The following is a 20,040-nucleotide window of genomic DNA, read 5'->3' on the forward strand; positions in this document are numbered from 1 at the left end:
TCATTATGAGGACTCTCCATAGACATAATGATTTTTATACTGTACAAACTATAGATTCTATCCCCTAACCCTAACCCTAACCCTACCCCTAAACACTACACACACACACACACACACACACACACACACACACACACACACACACACACACATGTTGGTGCAGCTATCATTATGAGGACTCTCCATAGACATAATGATTTTTATACTGTATGAACTATAGATTCTATCCCCTAACCCTAACCCTACCCCTAAACCTGACCCTCACAAAAAACTTTTTGCATTTTTACATTTTCAAAAAAACAATTGAATATGTTATTTCCCTTGTGAGGACCACCCAAAAGATCCTCACAACCAGAAATGTCCTCACAGAACAGGTTGATTCTCAATACTTGGTCCTCACAAGTATAGCAAAACCTGTACACACACACACACACACAGTAGTTAAACAACATCATTATGTAATACACCCAAACACACATACATATTATTGGGGAAACTAGTGGTTTGTCATTCCAAAAAGGTTTATTTTGTGATGTGTGGGTCACTTTCAAGCTCTAGTTAACACATTGAATAAAACAGGCTGTTTAATATAAATATACGATCATAATTTTTATCGTCACAATAACATTGAATCCACACGAGCAGGTGTCACGCGGTGCGCACACTGAAGAATGGCAGAGCTCTTATGAACGAGTCCAGTTTAGTGTTGAAGACATCACTCTGTAGAGACTCGCCCAACACACACAGCGGGTTCCTCACTATATACTCCACATACAACTACAAACACAGAGAGAGAATTACTGTAGTACACAGTCTGACAGTGCAGTATCTGTAGTGTACACTATACTGTCTCTTACAGTGCTGTATCTGTAGTGTACACTATACTGTCTCTTACAGTGCTGTTTCTGTAGTGTACACTATACTGTCTCTTACTGTGCTGTATCTGTAGTGTGCACTATACTGTCTCTTACAGTGCTGTATCTGTAGTGTACACTATACTGTCTCTTACAGTGCTGTGTCTGTAGTGTACACTATACTGTCTCTTACAGTGCTGTATCTGTAGTGTACACTATACTGTCTCTTACAGTGCTGTGTCTGTAGTGTACACTGTACTGTCTCTTACTGTGCTGTATCTGTAGTGCGCACCGTACTGTCTCTTACAGTGCTGTATCTGTAGTGTACACTATACTGTCTCTTACAGTGCTGTGTCTGTAGTGTACACCGTACTGTCTCTTACAGTGCTGTGTCTGTAGTGTACACTATACTGTCTCTTACAGTGCTGTATCTGTAGTGTACACTGTACTGTCTCTTACAGTGCTGTGTCTGTAGTGTACACTGTACTGTCTCTTACAGTGCTGTATCTTTAGTGTGCACTATACTGTCTCTTACAGTGCTGTATCTGTAGTGTACACTATACTGTCTCTTACAGTGCTGTATCTGTAGTGTACACTATACTGTCTCTTACAGTGCTGTGTCTGTAGTGTACACTATACTGTCTCTTACAGTGCTGTGTCTGTAGTGTGCACTATACTGTCTCTTACAGTGCTGTATCTGTAGTGTACACTATACTGTCTCTTACAGTGCTGTATCTGTAGTGTGCACTATACTGTCTCTTACAGTGCTGTATCTGTAGTGTACACTATACTGTCTCTTACAGTGCTGTATCTGTAGTGTGCACTATACTGTCTCTTACAGTGCTGTATCTGTAGTGTGCACTATACTGTCTCTTACAGTGCTGTATCTGTAGTGTACACTATACTGTCTCTTACAGTGCTGTATCTGTAGTGCGCACCGTACTGTCTCTTACAGTGCTGTATCTGTAGTGTACACTGTACTGTCTCTTACTGTGCTGTATCTGTAGTGCGCACCGTACTGTCTCTTACAGTGCTGTATCTGTAGTGTGCACTGTACTGTCCCTTACAGTGCTGTATCTGCAGTGTACACTGTACTGTCTCTTACAGTGCTGTATCTGTAGTGTACACTATACTGTCTCTTACAGTGCTGTTTCTGTAGTGTACACTATACTGTCTCTTACAGTGCTGTATCTGTAGTGTACACTATACTGTCTCTTACAGTGCTGTTTCTGTAGTGTACACTATACTGTCTCTTACAGTGCTGTATCTGTAGTGTACACTATACTGTCTCTTACAGTGCTGTGTCTGTAGTGTACACTATACTGTCTCTTACAGTGCTGTATCTGTAGTGTACACTATACTGTCTCTTACAGTGCTGTGTCTGTAGTGTACACTATACTCTCTCTTACAGTGCTGTTTCTGTAGTGTACACTGTACTGTCTCTTACAGTGCTGTGTCTGTAGTGTACACTATACTCTCTCTTACAGTGCTGTTTCTGTAGTGTACACTGTACTGTCTCTTACAGTGCTGTGTCTGTAGTGTACACTATACTGTCTCTTACAGTGCTGTATCTGTAGTGTACACCGTACTGTCTCTTACAGTGCTGTGTCTGTAGTGTACACTATACTGTCTCTTACAGTGCTGTATCTGTAGTGTACACCGTACTGTCTCTTACAGTGCTGTATCTGTAGTGTACACTATACTGTCTCTTACAGTGCTGTGTCTGTAGTGTACACCGTACTGTCCCTTACAGTGCTGTATCTGTAGTGTACACTATACTGTCTCTTACAGTGCTGTGTCTGTAGTGTACACCGTACTGTCCCTTATAGTGCTGTTTCTGTAGTGTACACTATACTGTCTCTTACAGTGCTGTGTCTGTAGTGTACACTATACTGTCTCTTACAGTGCTGTATCTGTAGTGTACACTATACTGTCTCTTACAGTGCTGTGTCTGTAGTGTACACTATACTGTCCCTTACAGTGCTGTGTCTGTAGTGTACACCGTACTGTCCCTTATAGTGCTGTATCTGTAGTGTACACTATACTGTCTCTTACAGTGCTGTGTCTGTAGTGTACACCGTACTGTCCCTTATAGTGCTGTATCTGTAGTGTACACTATACTGTCTCTTACAGTGCTGTGTCTGTAGTGTACACCGTACTGTCCCTTATAGTGCTGTTTCTGTAGTGTACACTATACTGTCTCTTACAGTGCTGTATCTGTAGTGTACACTATACTGTCTCTTACAGTGCTGTATCTGTAGTGTACACTATACTGTCTCTTACAGTGCTGTGTCTGTAGTGTACACCGTACTGTCCCTTATAGTGCTGTATCTGTAGTGTACACTATACTGTCTCTTACAGTGCTGTGTCTGTAGTGTACACCGTACTGTCCCTTATAGTGCTGTTTCTGTAGTGTACACTATACTGTCTCTTACAGTGCTGTATCTGTAGTGTACACTATACTGTCTCTTACAGTGCTGTATCTGTAGTGTACACTATACTGTCTCTTACAGTGCTGTATCTGTAGTGTACACCGTACTATCCCTTATAGTGCTGTATCTGTAGTGTACACTATACTGTCTCTTACAGTGCTGTGTCTGTAGTGTACACCGTACTGTCCCTTATAGTGCTGTTTCTGTAGTGTACACTATACTGTCTCTTACAGTGCTGTATCTGTAGTGTACACTATACTGTCTCTTACAGTGCTGTATCTGTAGTGTACACTATACTGTCTCTTACAGTGCTGTATCTGTAGTGTACACTATACTGTCTCTTACAGTGCTGTGTCTGTAGTGTACACCGTACTGTCCCTTATAGTGCTGTATCTGTAGTGTACACTATACTGTCTCTTACAGTGCTGTGTCTGTAGTGTACACCGTACTGTCCCTTATAGTGCTGTTTCTGTAGTGTACACTATACTGTCTCTTACAGTGCTGTATCTGTAGTGTACACTATACTGTCTCTTACAGTGCTGTATCTGTAGTGTACACTATACTGTCTCTTACAGTGCTGTATCTGTAGTGTACACCGTACTGTCCCTTATAGTGCTGTTTCTGTAGTGTACACTATACTGTCTCTTACAGTGCTGTATCTGTAGTGTACACTATACTGTCTCTTACAGTGCTGTATCTGTAGTGTACACCGTACTATCCCTTATAGTGCTGTATCTGTAGTGTACACTATACTGTCTCTTACAGTGCTGTGTCTGTAGTGTGCACCGTACTGTCTCTTATAGTGCTGTTTCTGTAGTGTACACTATACTGTCTCTTACAGTGCTGTATCTGTAGTGTACACTATACTGTCTCTTACAGTGCTGTATCTGTAGTGTACACTATACTGTCTCTTACTGTGCTGTATCTGTAGTGTACACCGTACTATCCCTTATAGTGCTGTATCTGTAGTGTGCACTATACTGTCTCTTATAGTGCTGTTTCTGTAGTGTACACTATACTGTCTCTTACAGTGCTGTATATCTGCTGTAATGTGTCTCTACAGTTTGGAACACTGAGGTCTGTGTTCATCACTAGTTTGATGCCCGTCGGAGTTTCATAGTAATGCAGTTTATAACGACTGGTCTGGAACGTCATGAATCCATCTTTCCTGAAGCACTTAGTCAAGGACACGCACACAAATACACACTTCAGACACACAAACACTTAAAGAGCAGAGCTGTTGAAGGATACATGTCCAGTGGACTCATTTTACTGACGAATGATCGGATGGAGAACAGCATTCCGTACATCAACTTAAACTCCTGATCACAAATACAGAAAGAGAGAATCAATAAACAGTCTTCAAACACACAGAGCTGTTCATGTCTGTTACATGTGTGTATGTGTACCTCATCCTTGGAGATTCCCGCCTGTTTCTTGCGGTTCCATTCGCTGTAATGAAGGCAGGTGCCGTTGCGGTCAAATATGAACAAGTTATGAACCGTCATCTGAGAGATATTAGACAGAACACAAGATTATTGTGATGAGGAGAGTTTACCTTCACTGACACACACACAGTCTGGTACAGTGTTGCCATATGGAAACATAATTTTCCTTCACTTTCTCACTACGACAAAATGCATTGTTGGAAATGAAAGAGTAGTCTTTAAAGAAACCAATAATATGCTGTTTTAAAACCACACGGCCTTTGATTTTCTCTTCCAGTGCTCCTCAAAGTGTTATTAAACACATCAGGATGTTTTTCTTCACAGATAAACTAATTTCACACAGTTTTGCTTTAAATGACCTGTTACTACAGTTATCTATTTCCCCATTAGGATTATTTTTAGACTGTGGCATCAATTATATTGATGCTTTAACCTTTGTGCGAACTTCGGGACATTTGTATCTTTTTCATTTGTTTTTTCGATAATTTTGGCTGTGTTAATGCCAACGGCATACATTTTGCTACACAAAATAGTTACACTCAGGACCTTCAGGACAAAAATGTCCCCATTGAAACCCATTAAAACTGTAATATTTGATCTCAGTGCCATTAAAGCATAAAATCATGAATTCTATGATATTATAATTTCATTCCAGAGCGCTGGCTTCAACATTTACATTTTAAATATTTTCCACCAGATGGCGCCATTTTTCTCATGTTTAGCCTATGGAGCAAATACATGCTTTTCCCCTATTCTCTGTTTGCTGTATTATAGAGCACTGCAGGCCAACTGAATAAATGATGCAGATAAAAGTGTGTGTGTGTGTTCGTATGGATGTCAGAGTGTGTTTTGTGTGTGTGTGTGTAAAAAACAACAGTGGCATTATGTAAACAAACGGGCATTTAAAGGGTTAAAATCCTGAAAATGAATGAATATTTGGTAGTTATGATCAGGACTGATGTAACTCAGTGAAAGTGGAAAATAATATTAATATATAATATTATTATGGCAGTTTTTTGACGCGAACTTTTTTGTCCTCTAAGGACCTCCGAGTAACTTTTTTAAATTGATGCACAAAGGCTAAAGGAATATTCTGTGTTCACTACAAGTTAATCTCAATCGACAGCATTTGTGTCATAATGTTGATTACCACAAAAATTAATTTGGACTGGTTCCTCCTTTTTCTTTAAATGTGTGTTCCAGTGAGACACTTACAATGGAAGTCAATGGGGTCAATCTTTAGAGGTTTAAAGTCAGAAATGTGAAGCTTTTAATATTATATAAGCACTTACATTAATTCTTCTGTTAAAACTTGTGTATTATTTCAGCTGTAAAGTTGTTTAAATCGTCGTTTATTCTTGATTACAGGGCTGTCATGGCAACGAAGTTATAAAATTGTCTCTATCTTTCCACAGATGCGGTTAGTAAGTGATTGTATCACAGTAAAATCATGTTAACACACATATTGTTTATGTCTTGTGTCTATACTTTTGAAACAGTGAGTATTTTAACGTTTATGGACTGTCCCCATTGACTTCCATTGTAAGTGCGAAACAATGCGGATGAGCTCGACTAAGAAGAGCAATATTGAAGTATAAATTATAATAATTCACTCAGCTTGAGTAGTTTCAAATGTGTGCCATGTATACATTCAAAGAAACTTGAATTTAATTAGAGAAATTTACAACTTTTTTTTAGGGGGGGGAAATAGTTTGACAATTTTCATATGGCGACATTTCCCAACACTCTCCCCATTTAATGCTTCTCAAAATCTCGTTTTATTGGCTTATTCTAGCAATTTTATGCCATAAAATCAAATGGGAGAAAAACAATTTCAGTGTTTGAACATGAGAGATACACACATGTTGAATGGTGAACATCACGCCTGCTTTTATCTCTATTATTTGTGTCTGATTTGTATTTTATTCGTGTTTTTGCAGTAAATGTGGATGAATTGTATTATTTACCTTACGCACAGCTTCCGCTCCGAGAGTGACGCGGCACCTGCCTGAACGTATATCACAAACTCGCTTCTCCAATACACCACACACAAGCATAAATCAACTACAACACCGTATGTTATTGTGTAAATTATGTACTAAACATGTATGCGGTAGTGTTTTATGATCTGTCAGGCAGTCATGGGTGTTTAACACAGGCATATGTGCGGGCTCCTCGCGCGGGGTCCTTCAGGAATAGTGCTAAATAAAGATGGCGACGGCCGCAGCGCTGCAGTTTCATGCTAAAGTTTCACATTTAAACGATTATAATGATTTATTTCCTGACTGGACGAGCAGAGAAGTCAGCACAGGGGTAAGAAACATTAAGAGTAATATTATTAATATCAAATGATTGAGTTACGATAAAGATAATCGTATTTATTTTGATTAAACTCATTGAATGATGCAGCAGATCGTGAAACGGAATAATGAACTCATTAATTTTTTACCTTATGAGTATTTACCTCATTAATATTAATCTCATGAGTATTTGAAACGGAATAATAAACCCATTGGTTTTTATCCCATGAGTGAACCCAGAGGCGGAGATCTTTGGCGGTTTTATCTTGAATATAGACCTTATTCACGCTAGCGCCATATTTAATTTTTTTAAAACATTTAGTAGTTTTGTAGATCTTTTTTTAAAGAACAAAGATCAACAAAACAAAAGGTCAAACTTTATTTTACAGTTTCTAAGTTACTGTGTATTTACGTAAGTATACTACTAAGTAATTTTAAAGGAATATTCTGGGTTCAATAGAAGTTAATGGGAATGAAAATGAGGCTGTGAGGGACAGACTGACAGTCTCTACAAAGTGGATTGTTCCGTGGTCAAAACATTGATAAAATATCTGTCCAAGAACATTCTGTATACAAAGAACTCCAGACAATATCATTAGAAAAGTTACAGGGAACTGTTGAGGAGAGACTGTTAGAATACGTGCTTTAGAGGTAAATAAATGAGCGCTCCACAGGATACTGGATCTGTTCAAGTTTTGTGAGGTTGGTTTATTACATCTGTTTAAACGAGATATTTGGATATCTGCAGATGGTATATGATATTAGTTTTATTGATATTTGCTTTTTATCATTAGATAAGACAGTTAAAGTTACAGGGAACTGTTGAGGAGAGAGAGGGAGAATGAAACAGATGAACACTTTAACATTATGAGCTCAAACGTGTCTGTCGCGGCTCTGATATGTGAATCGTTTATTAGACACTCTGTTTCACACCGGTCTATTATTGTAGTAACACGATGACACGTAACAACAAAACAAACCGTGACTGGTCGTTTACATGTCTCAGTCACTTCACATGCAAGCAGGTGATTTTCAGCGGCCTCAAGAAAAACAAAACGACCAAACCGGAAATTTATCAGTGGTGCAATAATCAAAAAAGTCAGAATATCGTCCGATTTATCGGCCAAAATTATCGGTTTAATAATTCTGGTTCAGAGTCTCATAAATGGAAATGATATCAGAAATAAATGTGATCTTGTTGTCTCTGTTGGGTGTGTAGACCACCATCATGGCGGTGGAGTTTGATGGTGGAGTTGTGATGGGTGCTGACTCCCGCACGACCACCGGGTGAGACACATGATTATTTAATTGTGTTAACAGATGTAGTCCGGTAGTGTCAGATATGGACGCACAGAAGATCTTGTAACAGATGTTTTAATGTGTTTTTGTGCAGTGCTTACATTGCCAACCGTGTGACAGATAAACTCACGCCCATCCACGACCGGATCTTCTGCTGCCGCTCGGGTTCAGCGGCCGACACACAGGCCATCGCCGACGCCGTCACCTACCAGCTGGGCTTTCACAGGTACTAGAGCAGACGCGAGTGAATGCTCAGGATGTTCAGCTTCTCCAGTGTGTTAACTCATGGTGTGTGTGTGTGTGTGTGATTCAGTATCGAGCTGGATGAAGCTCCTCTGGTCCAGACGGCTGCGAGTCTGTTTCGGGACATGTGCTACAGATACAGAGAAGAGCTGATGGCCGGGATCATCGTGGCGGGCTGGGACAGACGCAGAGGTGGACAGGTACAACACAAATTCAGTAACTCCTTACACCCTGAAGGCAAGATTGACCTTCTAACAGGCACAGAAAAGAAATGCTCATAACTTACCTGACAAAAATGTTTTATACTGATACTACAAAGGAATCAAAAGTTACAGCTTTGAAACGCTGCTTACTGTAAGTGTCCAAAAACCTCTCCAAGCAAGTATTCAGGCGTTTGTGCAGATCAAGCAAGTGGTTGTTGAATAAAACCATTTTATATATATATATATATATATATATATATATATATATATACACTACCAGTCAAAAGTTTTGAAACACTTACTCATTCTTTATTATAATTTCTTTTTCACATTTTAGAATAATAACAACACTTATTGGCTGCTTTTCTTTATTATTTGGTCCAAGTCAACGATTTCCAAAACTTTTTGGAAACAACACTGTGAGACGGATGATTTGAGGACAGTGTGTTTTTATTTTTTAGCAACTGTTACTAATCAAAAAAAATTATTTTTTTAAAAATCACACATTTTGGGGCCTGGGTATCTCAGCGAGTATTGACGCTGACTATGACCTCTGGAGTCACGAGTTTGAATCCAGGATGTGCTGAGTGACTCCAGCCAGGTCTCCTAAGCAACCAAATTGGCCAGGTTGCTAGGGAGGGTAGAGTCACATGGGGTAACCTCCTCGTGGTCGCTATAATGTGGTGATAAGAAAGCCACGTGATAAGATGCGCGGATTGACGGTCTCAGAAGTGGAGGCAACTGAGATTCGTCCTCCGCCACCCGGACTGAGGCGAGTCACTACGCCACCACGAGGACTTAGAGCGCATTGGGAATTGGGGAGAAAAAAAAAACATCACACATTTTATAGAAAAATAATCACTAAATAAGTCAAACCAAGACAGCTGACTGTTGGTTTCAGCAACTGTAACTTTAAAGACATTAGAAAAAAAGTGTCATTTTTGGCTCTCACATTATCAAAAAAACATCACTAGTATGTAACATGTAGTATGAAATCGATTTTACCATTAGAAGAATGTTTATTTATTTAAACTTGAATCAAATGAATAATTAATATTGACTGTCATGTCACGACTGCTATGTTGATCGGAACTGCACTCAAGAATTTCACACACTATTGCACTTGTGTATATGGCTGTGTGACAATAAAAGTGATTTGATTTGAATCATTTAAATCAAATGAAGTGCTTTTATACAGAACCTCATTGGAGTTATTTTGTCAAAGTGCAGCGTAATGGAGCATCACAGATGTGAGATCACTGTGTGTGTGTTCAGGTGTACACGGTGCCCGTTGGCGGGATGTTGACCAGGCAGCCGGTGTCTGTCGGTGGATCTGGCAGCAGTTACATCTACGGCTATGTGGATTCAAACTACAAAGTTGGAATGAGCAAAGAAGAGTGTCTGAAGTTCACTGCCGGAGGTGACACCACAAATATTGCTTTATTTTATCCTTGACAGTTTATAAATTGCATGTTCGTGTATCTTCATGGTTCTAATGCCTCCATGTTCTGTCTGTCTGTAGCGTTGACTCTGGCCATGGAGAGAGACGGCTCCAGTGGAGGAGTGGTGAGACTGGCCGTCATCTCTGAACAAGGTGTGGAGAGACAGGTCATCCTCGGGAACCAGTTACCACAGTTCTCCATCGTCTGAATGCCACGCACACTGATCTGTCAATTAAACACGTTTCTGTAGATCAAATAAACATGACTTCAAACTGTGTGGTGTAAATGGATTTTATTTCAAGCTTAAAGATGCAAAGTCAGTGTTTTTGATGAAATACAGAATGGACTTTTTAGGCATTTAAAGTGAATTTGAGCTGGCACTTTTATCAAAATTGACTTGGAATGAAACTTTGCAGTTAAATTGTAAATTATAGACTAAACAAATGGTGAATCTGTCAAAGAAAATGTTAAAAGCTGTGGCAGTCATTTTCTCAAACAAAGCAGCAAACGGTTTTAGATTTGAGTTTTAAACTGCATCAGACCTACAACCCCCACATTAATGTTTAATCACATACAGGTGCATCTCAATAAATTAGAATGTCGTGGAAAAGTTCATTTATTTCAGTAATTCAACTCAAATTGTGAAACTCGTGTATTAAATAAATTCAATGCACACAGACTGAAGTAGTTTAAGTCTTTGGTTCTTTTAATTGTGATGATTTTGGCTCACATTTAACAAAAACCCACCAATTCACTGTCTCAAAAAATTTGAATATGGTGACATGCCAATCAGCTAATCAACTCAAAACACCTGCAAAGGTTTCCTGAGCCTTCAAAATGGTCTCTCAGTTTGGTTCACTAGGCTACACAATCATGGGGAAGACTGCTGATCTGACAGTTGTCCAGAAGACAATCATTGACACCCTTCACAAGGAGGGTAAGCCACAAACATTCATTGCCAAAGAAGCTGGCTGTTCACAGAGTGCTGTATCCAAGCATGTTAACAGAAAGTTGAGTGGAAGGAAAAAGTGTGGAAGAAAAAGATGCACAACCAGCCGAGAGAACCGCAGCCTTATGAGGATTGTCAAGCAAAATCGATTCAAGAATTTGGGTGAACTTCACAAGGAATGGACTGAGGCTGGGGTCAAGGCATCAAGAGCCACCACACACAGACATGTCAAGGAATTTGGCTACAGTTGTCGTATTCCTCTTGTTAAGCCACTCCTGAACCACAGACAACGTCAGAGGCGTCTTACCTGGGCTAAGGAGAAGAAGAACTGGACTGTTGCCCAGTGGTCCAAAGTCCTCTTTTCAGATGAGAGCAAGTTTTGTATTTCATTTGGAAACCAAGGTCCTAGAGTCTGGAGGAAGGGTGGAGAAGCTCATAGCCCAAGTTGCTTGAAGTCCAGTGTTAAGTTTCCACAGTCTGTGATGATTTGGGGTGCAATGTCATCTGCTGGTGTTGGTCCATTGTGTTTTTTGAAAACCAAAGTCACTGCACCTGTTTACCAAGAAATGTTGGAGCACTTCATGCTTCCTTTTGCTGACCAGCTTTTTAAAGATGCTGATTTCATTTTCCAGTAGGATTTGGCACCTGCCCACACTGCCAAAAGCACCAAAAGTTGGTTAAATGACCATGGTGTTGGTGTGCTTGACTGGCCAGCAAACTCACCAGACCTGAACCCCATAGAGAATCTATGGGGTATTGTCAAGAGGAAAATGAGAAACAAGAGACCAAAAAATGCAGATGAGCTGAAGGCCACTGTCAAAGAAACCTGGGCTTCCATACCACCTCAGCAGTGCCACAAACTGATCACCTCCATGCCACGCCGAATTGAGGCAGTAATTAAAGCAAAAGGAGCCCCTACCAAGTATTGAGTACATATACAGTAAATGAACATACTTTCCAGAAGGCCAATAATTCACTAAAAATGTTTTTTTTATTGGTCTTATGATGTATTCTAATTTGTTGAGATAGTGAATTGGTGGGTTTTTGTTAAATGTGAGCCAAAATCATCACAATTAAAAGAACCAAAGACTTAAACTACTTCAGTCTGTGTGCATTGAATTTATTTAATACACGAGTTTCACAATTTGAGTTGAATTACTGAAATAAATGAACTTTTCCACGACATTCTAATTTATTGAGATGCACCTGTATCTGCTATGAAATGACTAAAACTAAATGTTATCCTAAAGTTAGGACATGTTTTAGGATGCTTGTGTAATACCTGTTTCCTATCTAGAGTACAGATCACTTAGGAAATGTTATTGTTATAGGTTTTCTCCTAAATGAAATCCTTCCTGAAATCACCATAAAAGCTAAATATGATTCTAGAGATGGGATGTTTCTGTGATATGGCCCAAGCGGTTTCATTCTGATAACATCAATATTCTTAGCTATCTTTGCTGTAGAAATCATATTGCTCCGATTTCAACAGTTTACCATCAATGAGTACTGAGCTATGAGTTCCCTATATGTTTTTATAATGGCAAGACAAACTTTAATGTTTGAAGACATTTCTGAACATTTGAACTAGTTTTAAAAGTTTGAAGTTTGCTGGTTATACAGATATTACAGTAAAACAAACAGCCAGCTAGATAGATACTGTAGATAGACAGACTGTCACATAAATAGGCAGATAAATCATATACATACAGTACTGTGCAAAAGTCTTATGCACATAATATGTTTCACAAAAGCATTTGTCTTAAGATGGTTATTTATATCTTCAGCTTTAGTGTGTCAATAGGAAATATAAATGTTAGACTCCCAAACATTACTTTTGCAAATAGAAAAGAATAGAATAGAAGAACAGGGAGCCCTGCAACAGATGTCATGGCCCCCACAGAGCCCCCACTGAACATCGTGTCAGTCTGAGATTACATAAAGAGACAGAAGCAACTGAGACAGCCGAAATAGATAGAAGAACAGGGAGCCCTGCAACAGATGTCATGGCCCCCACAGAGCCCCCACTGAACATCGTGTCAGTCTGAGATTACATAAAGAGACAGAAGCAACTGAGACAGCCGAAATAGATAGAAGAACAGGGAGCCCTGTAACAGATGTCATGGCCCCCACTGAACATCGTGTCAGTCTGAGATTACATAAAGAGACAGAAGCAACTGAGACAGCCGAAATAGATAGAAGAACAGGGAGCCCTGCAACAGATGTCATGGCCCACACAGAGCCCCCACTGAACATCGTGTCAGTCTGAGATTACATAAAGAGACAGAAGCAACTGAGACAGCCGAAATAGATAGAAGAACAGGGAGCCCTGCAACAGATGTCATGGCCCACACAGAGCCCCCACTGAACATCGTGTCAGTCTGAGATTACATAAAGAGACAGAAGCAACTGAGACAGCCGAAATAGATAGAAGAACAGGGAGCCCTGCAACAGATGTCATGACCCCCACTGAACATAGAGTCAGTCTGAGATTACATAAAGAGACAGAAGCAATTGAGACAGCCGAAATAGATAGAAGAACAGAGAGCCCTGCAACAGATGTCATGTCCCCCACAGGAAGAGAACTGAGATGGAAGCAACTGAGACTAAATAGATAGAAGAACTGTGGAGAATTCTCCAAGAAGCTTGGAACATCCTATCTGCCAACAACCAAGAAAAACTGTGTCCAGGTGTATCTAGGAGAATTGGGGCTGTTTTAAAGGCAAAGGTGGTCACACCGAATATTAATTTAGCTTTTTTATGTTTACTGGACTTTGTATGACATTAAGTGATAAATGAAAACTATTTATGTCATTATTTTTTGAAAACATCCTCACTATGCAACATTTTTCACAAGTGCCTAAAACTTTTGCACAGTACTGTATATATAGAGCGCGCGAGAGAGATCAGCCTAAAGCAGATAAAGCCTTGAGTGGGTTTGTATGCATTTGAATTTTTGACAGTTCGGAGTTTGAATTAATGAGCATAGACCTTATTCACAGTAGCGTTATCTTAGATTCTTGATGGGAATGACACATAGGCTGTGAGGGATAGACGCAGAGTCTCTTCAATGGGCTGTACTGCCGTTTAAAGTGTTTTTGGATCATTCCGTGGACAAAACATTGAAAAAATATCTTTCCAACTCCAGACAACAAAAGTTGTGGAAAATCGATGTGATCTAGGAGTTTATACAGCTTTATACCTTGCGTGCCATTGAAAAGATGGTTAGCCTATCCCTCACAGCCACATTTCCATTCCCGTTAAATAAAAAAATAAAAAAGATTGCACTACTGTTAATAAAGTTTATTCCGTTGGCCATTTCTAAACATTCCATCAATGTAAGTCTGTTGGACTTTTCCCATTTTTGATTGACCGCTGTGCGAAAACCGTAAGTCTGATCAGTTGGCACACTATTCGAGAACCATCTGAAGGTCTGCGCTAAGTTTGGTGGATGTAGCTTGAAAGCTCTTGGAGGAGTTCAATTCAAATTTTGCTCTTTGTTTAGGGATTTTGAAAAGAAGAAAAAAATATAAAAATTTGTAGAATAACAGTATGTCGGCTTCATCAAACTACCATAAGCATATGAGATATGTAGGTCGACATTTAAGTGTCACCTCAGTCAACACTTAAGAATCAGTCTTAGACTTTGCTGAATGTTTCTTTTAGCATCTTTATAAAAAGCTCCTACTCTTAAAGAAGTCCTACTCTTAGCTAAGAATTTTTTGACACTTAAGTCAAAGCTTAAGTCAATTCTTAGGAGCATTTCTGAGAAGTTTTATGCATACAGCCCCTTATTTGACTCGTAATTCAAAAATCCCTATTCTAAAAAACCCACAGTAAATTCCTGAGGGAACCTATAGTGAATTAGCCTTCCGGGTTTGCCGATAAATTGGAATCACGGCTGAACAACTCCACTGAACATATAATATCTTTAAGGGATAATTTACTGACTTTGAATCAGTGATAAATATTGAATAGTTCAGAATTTACGGATGTGTTTATGTCCATCGTTATCGAATAAAAAGTGTCTCACTCCAGAGTGGCTGAGGAGGGCAGGTCGCTTTCCACCTGGCCTATCAGAGAGTAGGCTCTCTCATAGGCCATGCCCCTCTCTCCCATCTGCCACTTCCCAACCACCCACTCATTCCCCATCCTCTCCTCACTCTCCTCTCTCAGAATCAGACTGTAGCGAGCTGTTCTTTGCTCTTGATTTATCCTCCAGCTTTCCATTTCTACTCATCCATCGGTCTCCTTTTCTCTGCTAATCACTCTGAACAACGTCTTCCTGAAAACGTCCCCGCGCATTATCTGTCCTGCATCCATTTATCACTCTCTACCTCTGCTATGGACACCAGTTCTATTTTGGTAGAAACATCTCTTCCTTCAGTTCCTCCTTGTAGATCCCTCATTCCACGTTCATCATCCCGCTCATCTTTTTTGGAGATGTAGAGGACACTCCGGAACACGGCTTGCACATCTTTTATCTGTTCTAAGGGTAAAAACGTCACTCTTTCACCCTTGTTGTCCACTCCTTGTGCTGACATGATTTCAGTGCACCTGTACACCTGTAATGTGACCCTACTGCAGTCTGAGCGGGTCGAGATATGGCGCTTGAGTCAGCAGTAAACTGCAAGGTAGTTTTTTAGGAGCCAGAGGAACAGGATACAGGAAGCAAACAAACCCAGCAAATAACCACCAGCACTATGGCAACATCCTTCCATCCACCACCCAAGCATCTGTGCCCTCAGTCCAGTTCAGCTAGCTGCTTGTTTGGGTGGTTTTTGGCAGATTGGTTGGGGCAGATATTGATCCAATTGTGGTTTGTGGTTGGGAATGAGCAGTAATTGGTCCAATATTTGGTAGTTTTGGTCAAGCAGCTTGTGATCCAGTTGTGGTTTGTGGTTGGGGCAGATATTGATCCAATTGTGGTTTGTGGTTGGGAATGAGCAGTAATTGGTCCAATGGTTGGTAGTTTTGGTCAAGCAGCTTGTGATCCAGTTGTGGTTTGTGGTTGGGGTCGATCAGTATTGGTCCAGTTGTGGTTTGTGGTTGTGCTTCAGCAGTAATTGGTCCAATGGTTGGTAGTTTTGGTCAAGCAGATTGTGATCCAGTTGTGGTTTGTGGTTGGGGCAGATATTGATCCAATTGTGGTTTGTGGTTGGGAATGAGCAGTAATTGGTCCAATGGTTGGTAGTTTTGGTCAAGCAGATTGTGATCCAGTTGTGGTTTGTGGTTGGGGCAGATATTGATCCAATTGTGGTTTGTGGTTGGGAATGAGCAGTAATTGGTCCAATGATTGGTAGTTTTGGTCAAGCAGATTGTGATCCAGTTGTGGTTTGTGGTTGGGGCAGATATTGATCCAATTGTGGTTTGTGGTTGGGAATGAGCAGTAATTGGTCCAATGATTGGTAGTTTTGGTCAAGCAGCTTGTGATCCAGTTGTGGTTTGTGGTTGGGGTCGATCAGTTATTGGTCCAGTTGTGGTTTGTGGTTGGGGTTCAGCAGTAATTGGTCCAATGGTTGGTAGTTTTGGTCAAGCAGGTTGTGGTTTGTGGTTGGGGTTGAGCAGTTATTGGTCCAGTTGTGGTTTGTGGTTGGGGTTGAGCAGTAATTGGTCCAATGACTAGCTGTTCGGGTAGGGTTGTAATTGATTCAGTAGTTGTTTGCAGTTTTGGGTTGGGATGTATCAGGTTGGATGGTGTTCTTGATTGTTTGTGAGATGTCTGATCATGTTGATTCGGTGGTGTCTTCAGTGGGAATATGTATTGAAGGTTCTGTTGAAGTGACTGCTGGGAGAATTGTTGTCAAGGAGTACTATGAGGATTCTGTCCAAATGTCTGTCAAGAAATCTGACCGGATGTCAATCCAGGACTCAACTGTGTACAGTGTAGTTGGCAGCCAGGTACTGGGAGAAGGGTTGTGGGTGGATGGGATAGTGTCTGATTCAGCAGGCATTTCAAAACCCATGTCTCCTCTGCGATAGAGTGATGGAGGATTTGTAGGTTCTGGTGGGCAGAAGACATCTTTCTTTAGGTTAAAAATGCTCTGTCTGTTCAGGGGTGGCAGCCCGGCACACACTACATTTTCAGCAGTTTGAACAAACTCGTCTTCATTTGGACCTTCGCGTCTGTAAACATTATGTTCCTGGTCCTTCAGGTAGCTGTGGAGGGATCCAACTGCACAGCTAAAGAGACATGTATTGTAGGACAGGAAAACATATGGTAACTCAGGTTTGGAGGAGAAGAACTCAACAGGCATGAGCCACTGTTGTTCTCCAATTCGAATGTCTTCAGGCAGTTGGAAGACACACGCTCAAGGAGGTGAGGTGGGAGGGCAGGAAGGTTATTCCGAGAAAGGTTAATGACCTCCAGAATGGAGGCAATTCACTGGCGTCAGGCCAGGAGCACAACTAAACACCCTTCCACCCAAACCAGCCAACCTATTACCCGACAGATGCAACACACTCAAGTTTTCTAGAACTGGACCTGAGAGAAACACACACAGAGATAGGGCTCAGTAAGTCTGGAGATGTTCACTACAGAAAAAAAATTACTGTTGATTTAATGGTGAAAAGTGTAATTCTGTTTGGTGTTGCTAGTAAGGGTGGGATTCTGTTACAAATCACGATTTTTGAGACAAACTATTTTAAAATCATTCTTTAAATCAGAATTTTATCTGAACAATTACGTTTAGCTCAATATGATATATATACAGTAGGTATAATATTTGTGCCGAGTTCCACACAAACTGGTTTTCTCTCCAAGAAGTTTTGTCTTTTTAATTCTTTACATTTAGTCCTTTAATGCACCACTGCTACAGGGACTAAACGACTGAACGCAAAGTGCCATAGTCGTGTTCAAACTCACCGCATTCAATAATGCATTTCAAGACAGTCACTGTCGGACGTCAAATCCTCAGCTGTGATCAATGTTCCTGTTATTTCGCATAATCCACATGTTAATTTGTGAGATGCTGTGGAGAGTATTTTTCAGGAGTCGTTGTAGTTATTTAGTCTATTTATTTGTTGAATATCCTTTAGGGTCCATATATCCCAATGAAACACTTCTGATTGGGGTCAGATGGACAAAATGCAGCCTAATTAAACATGGGTTCCTTAACACTGACTAGTCGACACATAGTTCAAGGAAAATCTAGAACCCCCCTACAGTTTCAAGCTTTGAACTGGCAATCCTCTGACTACTAGTCTAGATCTTTAACACTGATGTCCCATCAGCTCTAGCGCTCATGCGTCTCTCTTTACCTAGCAGTTCCAGCTCAGAGACTTGATTGAAGCTCAAGTCCAGCTCATGCAGGTGTGTGAATCCAGAGTAAGCAGACCAGCAGAGGGAACTGAACTGGTTTTGTGTGAGAACCAGAAACTGTGTGTGTGGATCGATCCCTTCAGGAACAGCTGTTAGACCCTGACTCACACAACTCACACGTGGCCGATGGTCCTGATTCCTGCCGCTCTCACAATTATTGCCACTATGACGCAAAACTGCATCATGAAGAAGAGGAGGGTGATGATGATGGCTGGAGTAAATGAAGATGGTTCAGGTTTGAACAGTTCAGAGTAATCCCACGAAACCTGTCAAGAACATGTCCAGGTCATATTTTACACCAAAAGCAAAAGAATTAAGAAATTATATTATATATAAATAAAAAATTCACTAATTAATTGACAAACACATTGTGCCACAATTTTTAACTACTACTGTGAAAAAAAGTAATATATTTTAAATTGTAAAGAACATTTATAAAGAATAATTGCATGTGTACACCATGGTAATATTTGTTGTAATGAATTTAATTTAAGGGTGTTTCTTTAACTTTAGATACTTTTTGCACTGTGCACTTCTAGAAAGTAAAGTCTCGTTTAAATGTTTCACACTCTCACTAGTTGATTTAATGTGTCTACTCTCCATGTCCATCAGTGTGTGTTCATGCATCACAGGAGATTTATGTCATTCAAGTCATGGAAACTCATTTCCAGCACATCTCAAATTCTGTATTGTGTTCAATAGAATTCTGTGCTGGAAATTACGCTGATGGAAACTACATTTTTAATGTTTTTCAAATAAAATGACTGACTCCTTTGTCTTGCTGAGACTTATTTCATAGATAACATTTGATGTGTCCTAAATACACACAATTAAATCAGATTTTAACACTTTTTACAGCTTGATCAATAAACAAGGGATATTTCCCTTGATTTTTCATAGTTTTGTTCCATATTTCAAGCTTGAGATGATTTTTGCATGATTTTCATTATTTAATATTGATAGTCACAAGACTAAAATAGTCGAATCTATACATAAAAGACACTTAAAAAGTACCAAAAATAAATTATGTAAGCCTGGTAAAAAGTTTCCAATTCAGTTCTAATGAGACCTTCATATAACAAAAAGTTTGTTTTAATAAAAATCAACTCCTGGGACATTAAAGTGCCCAAAGTTGAAGAAATACTCATCTGCTAATATACTTAATTGATAAAGTATATAATTGTATATAATCGTAATGATAAGATTTTTTTTTTTTTTTTTGCATTAGAGTAATACAAATCGAAGAAATTAGCTCACCATAAAAATGAAACCAGTTACCTGACAGACACAACACACTGAAGCTCTCTAACGCTGGACCTGAGTGACACACACACACACACACACACACACACACACACACAAAAGGTAATTCTAATCATTTCTGCAGTTTTGTAAGCTGGTGTAAGTCTAATGATCAGTGTAAACAAATGTCAATGTGATTTTCATGTCAGTGTCAGTGTTTGTACCTGTCAATGCTGCTGTAGCTGGTGTTGTCAGAGCTGTATATGTCTTCAGCTGTAGGGATGGACACAATATAAGGCCATACATT

At 39.8% G+C, this 20,040-nt stretch overlaps 2 protein-coding genes and 1 long non-coding RNA gene across 3 annotated transcripts; 1 reads left to right on the forward strand and 2 right to left on the reverse strand.

Annotated features, from left to right (window-relative positions):
- Positions 1 to 509: 509 nt before the first annotated feature.
- LOC127419344 (trafficking protein particle complex subunit 1-like) lies at positions 510 to 6,837 on the reverse strand. Its single transcript, XM_051660702.1, has 5 exons — positions 6,702 to 6,837; positions 4,696 to 4,794; positions 4,538 to 4,608; positions 4,316 to 4,454; positions 510 to 777 (listed from the first exon to the last, which is right to left on the reverse strand). The coding sequence occupies exons 1-5, from the start codon at positions 6,789 to 6,791 to the stop codon at positions 649 to 651; spliced, it is 528 nt and encodes a 175-aa protein (XP_051516662.1). The 5' UTR covers positions 6,792 to 6,837; the 3' UTR covers positions 510 to 648.
- Positions 6,838 to 6,889: 52 nt separating this feature from the next.
- LOC127419341 (proteasome subunit beta type-6-like) lies at positions 6,890 to 10,496 on the forward strand. The gene is made up of 6 exons (XM_051660699.1): positions 6,890 to 7,047; positions 8,254 to 8,321; positions 8,428 to 8,559; positions 8,647 to 8,776; positions 10,055 to 10,199; positions 10,302 to 10,496. The coding sequence occupies exons 1-6, from the start codon at positions 6,946 to 6,948 to the stop codon at positions 10,427 to 10,429; spliced, it is 705 nt and encodes a 234-aa protein (XP_051516659.1). The 5' UTR covers positions 6,890 to 6,945; the 3' UTR covers positions 10,430 to 10,496.
- Positions 10,497 to 17,867: 7,371 nt separating this feature from the next.
- On the reverse strand, positions 17,868 to 20,040 carry LOC127419348 (uncharacterized). Its single transcript, XR_007893652.1, has 3 exons — positions 19,958 to 20,040; positions 19,749 to 19,808; positions 17,868 to 18,757 (listed from the first exon to the last, which is right to left on the reverse strand). It is a non-coding gene; the product is annotated as an uncharacterized LOC127419348 (long non-coding RNA).

Source organism: Myxocyprinus asiaticus, chromosome 28 (assembly GCF_019703515.2).
Source record: "Myxocyprinus asiaticus isolate MX2 ecotype Aquarium Trade chromosome 28, UBuf_Myxa_2, whole genome shotgun sequence".
NCBI lineage: Eukaryota > Metazoa > Chordata > Actinopteri > Cypriniformes > Catostomidae > Myxocyprinus > Myxocyprinus asiaticus.

Coding starts and splice junctions, on each gene's coding strand:
- LOC127419344 (XM_051660702.1), bottom strand. CDS start 6,791: ATGCTTGTGTGTGGTGTATTGGAGAAGCGAGTTTGTGATATACGTTCA. Junction 4,795..6,701: donor GAGCGGAAGCTGTGCGTAAG/GTAAATAATACA, acceptor AATATCTCTCAG/ATGACGGTTCATAACTTGTT. Junction 4,455..4,537: donor AAAATGAGTCCACTGGACAT/GTATCCTTCAAC, acceptor TAAGTGCTTCAG/GAAAGATGGATTCATGACGT.
- LOC127419341 (XM_051660699.1), top strand. CDS start 6,946: ATGGCGACGGCCGCAGCGCTGCAGTTTCATGCTAAAGTTTCACATTTA. Junction 7,048..8,253: donor GCAGAGAAGTCAGCACAGGG/GTAAGAAACATT, acceptor TTGGGTGTGTAG/ACCACCATCATGGCGGTGGA. Junction 8,777..10,054: donor ACAGACGCAGAGGTGGACAG/GTACAACACAAA, acceptor GTGTGTGTTCAG/GTGTACACGGTGCCCGTTGG.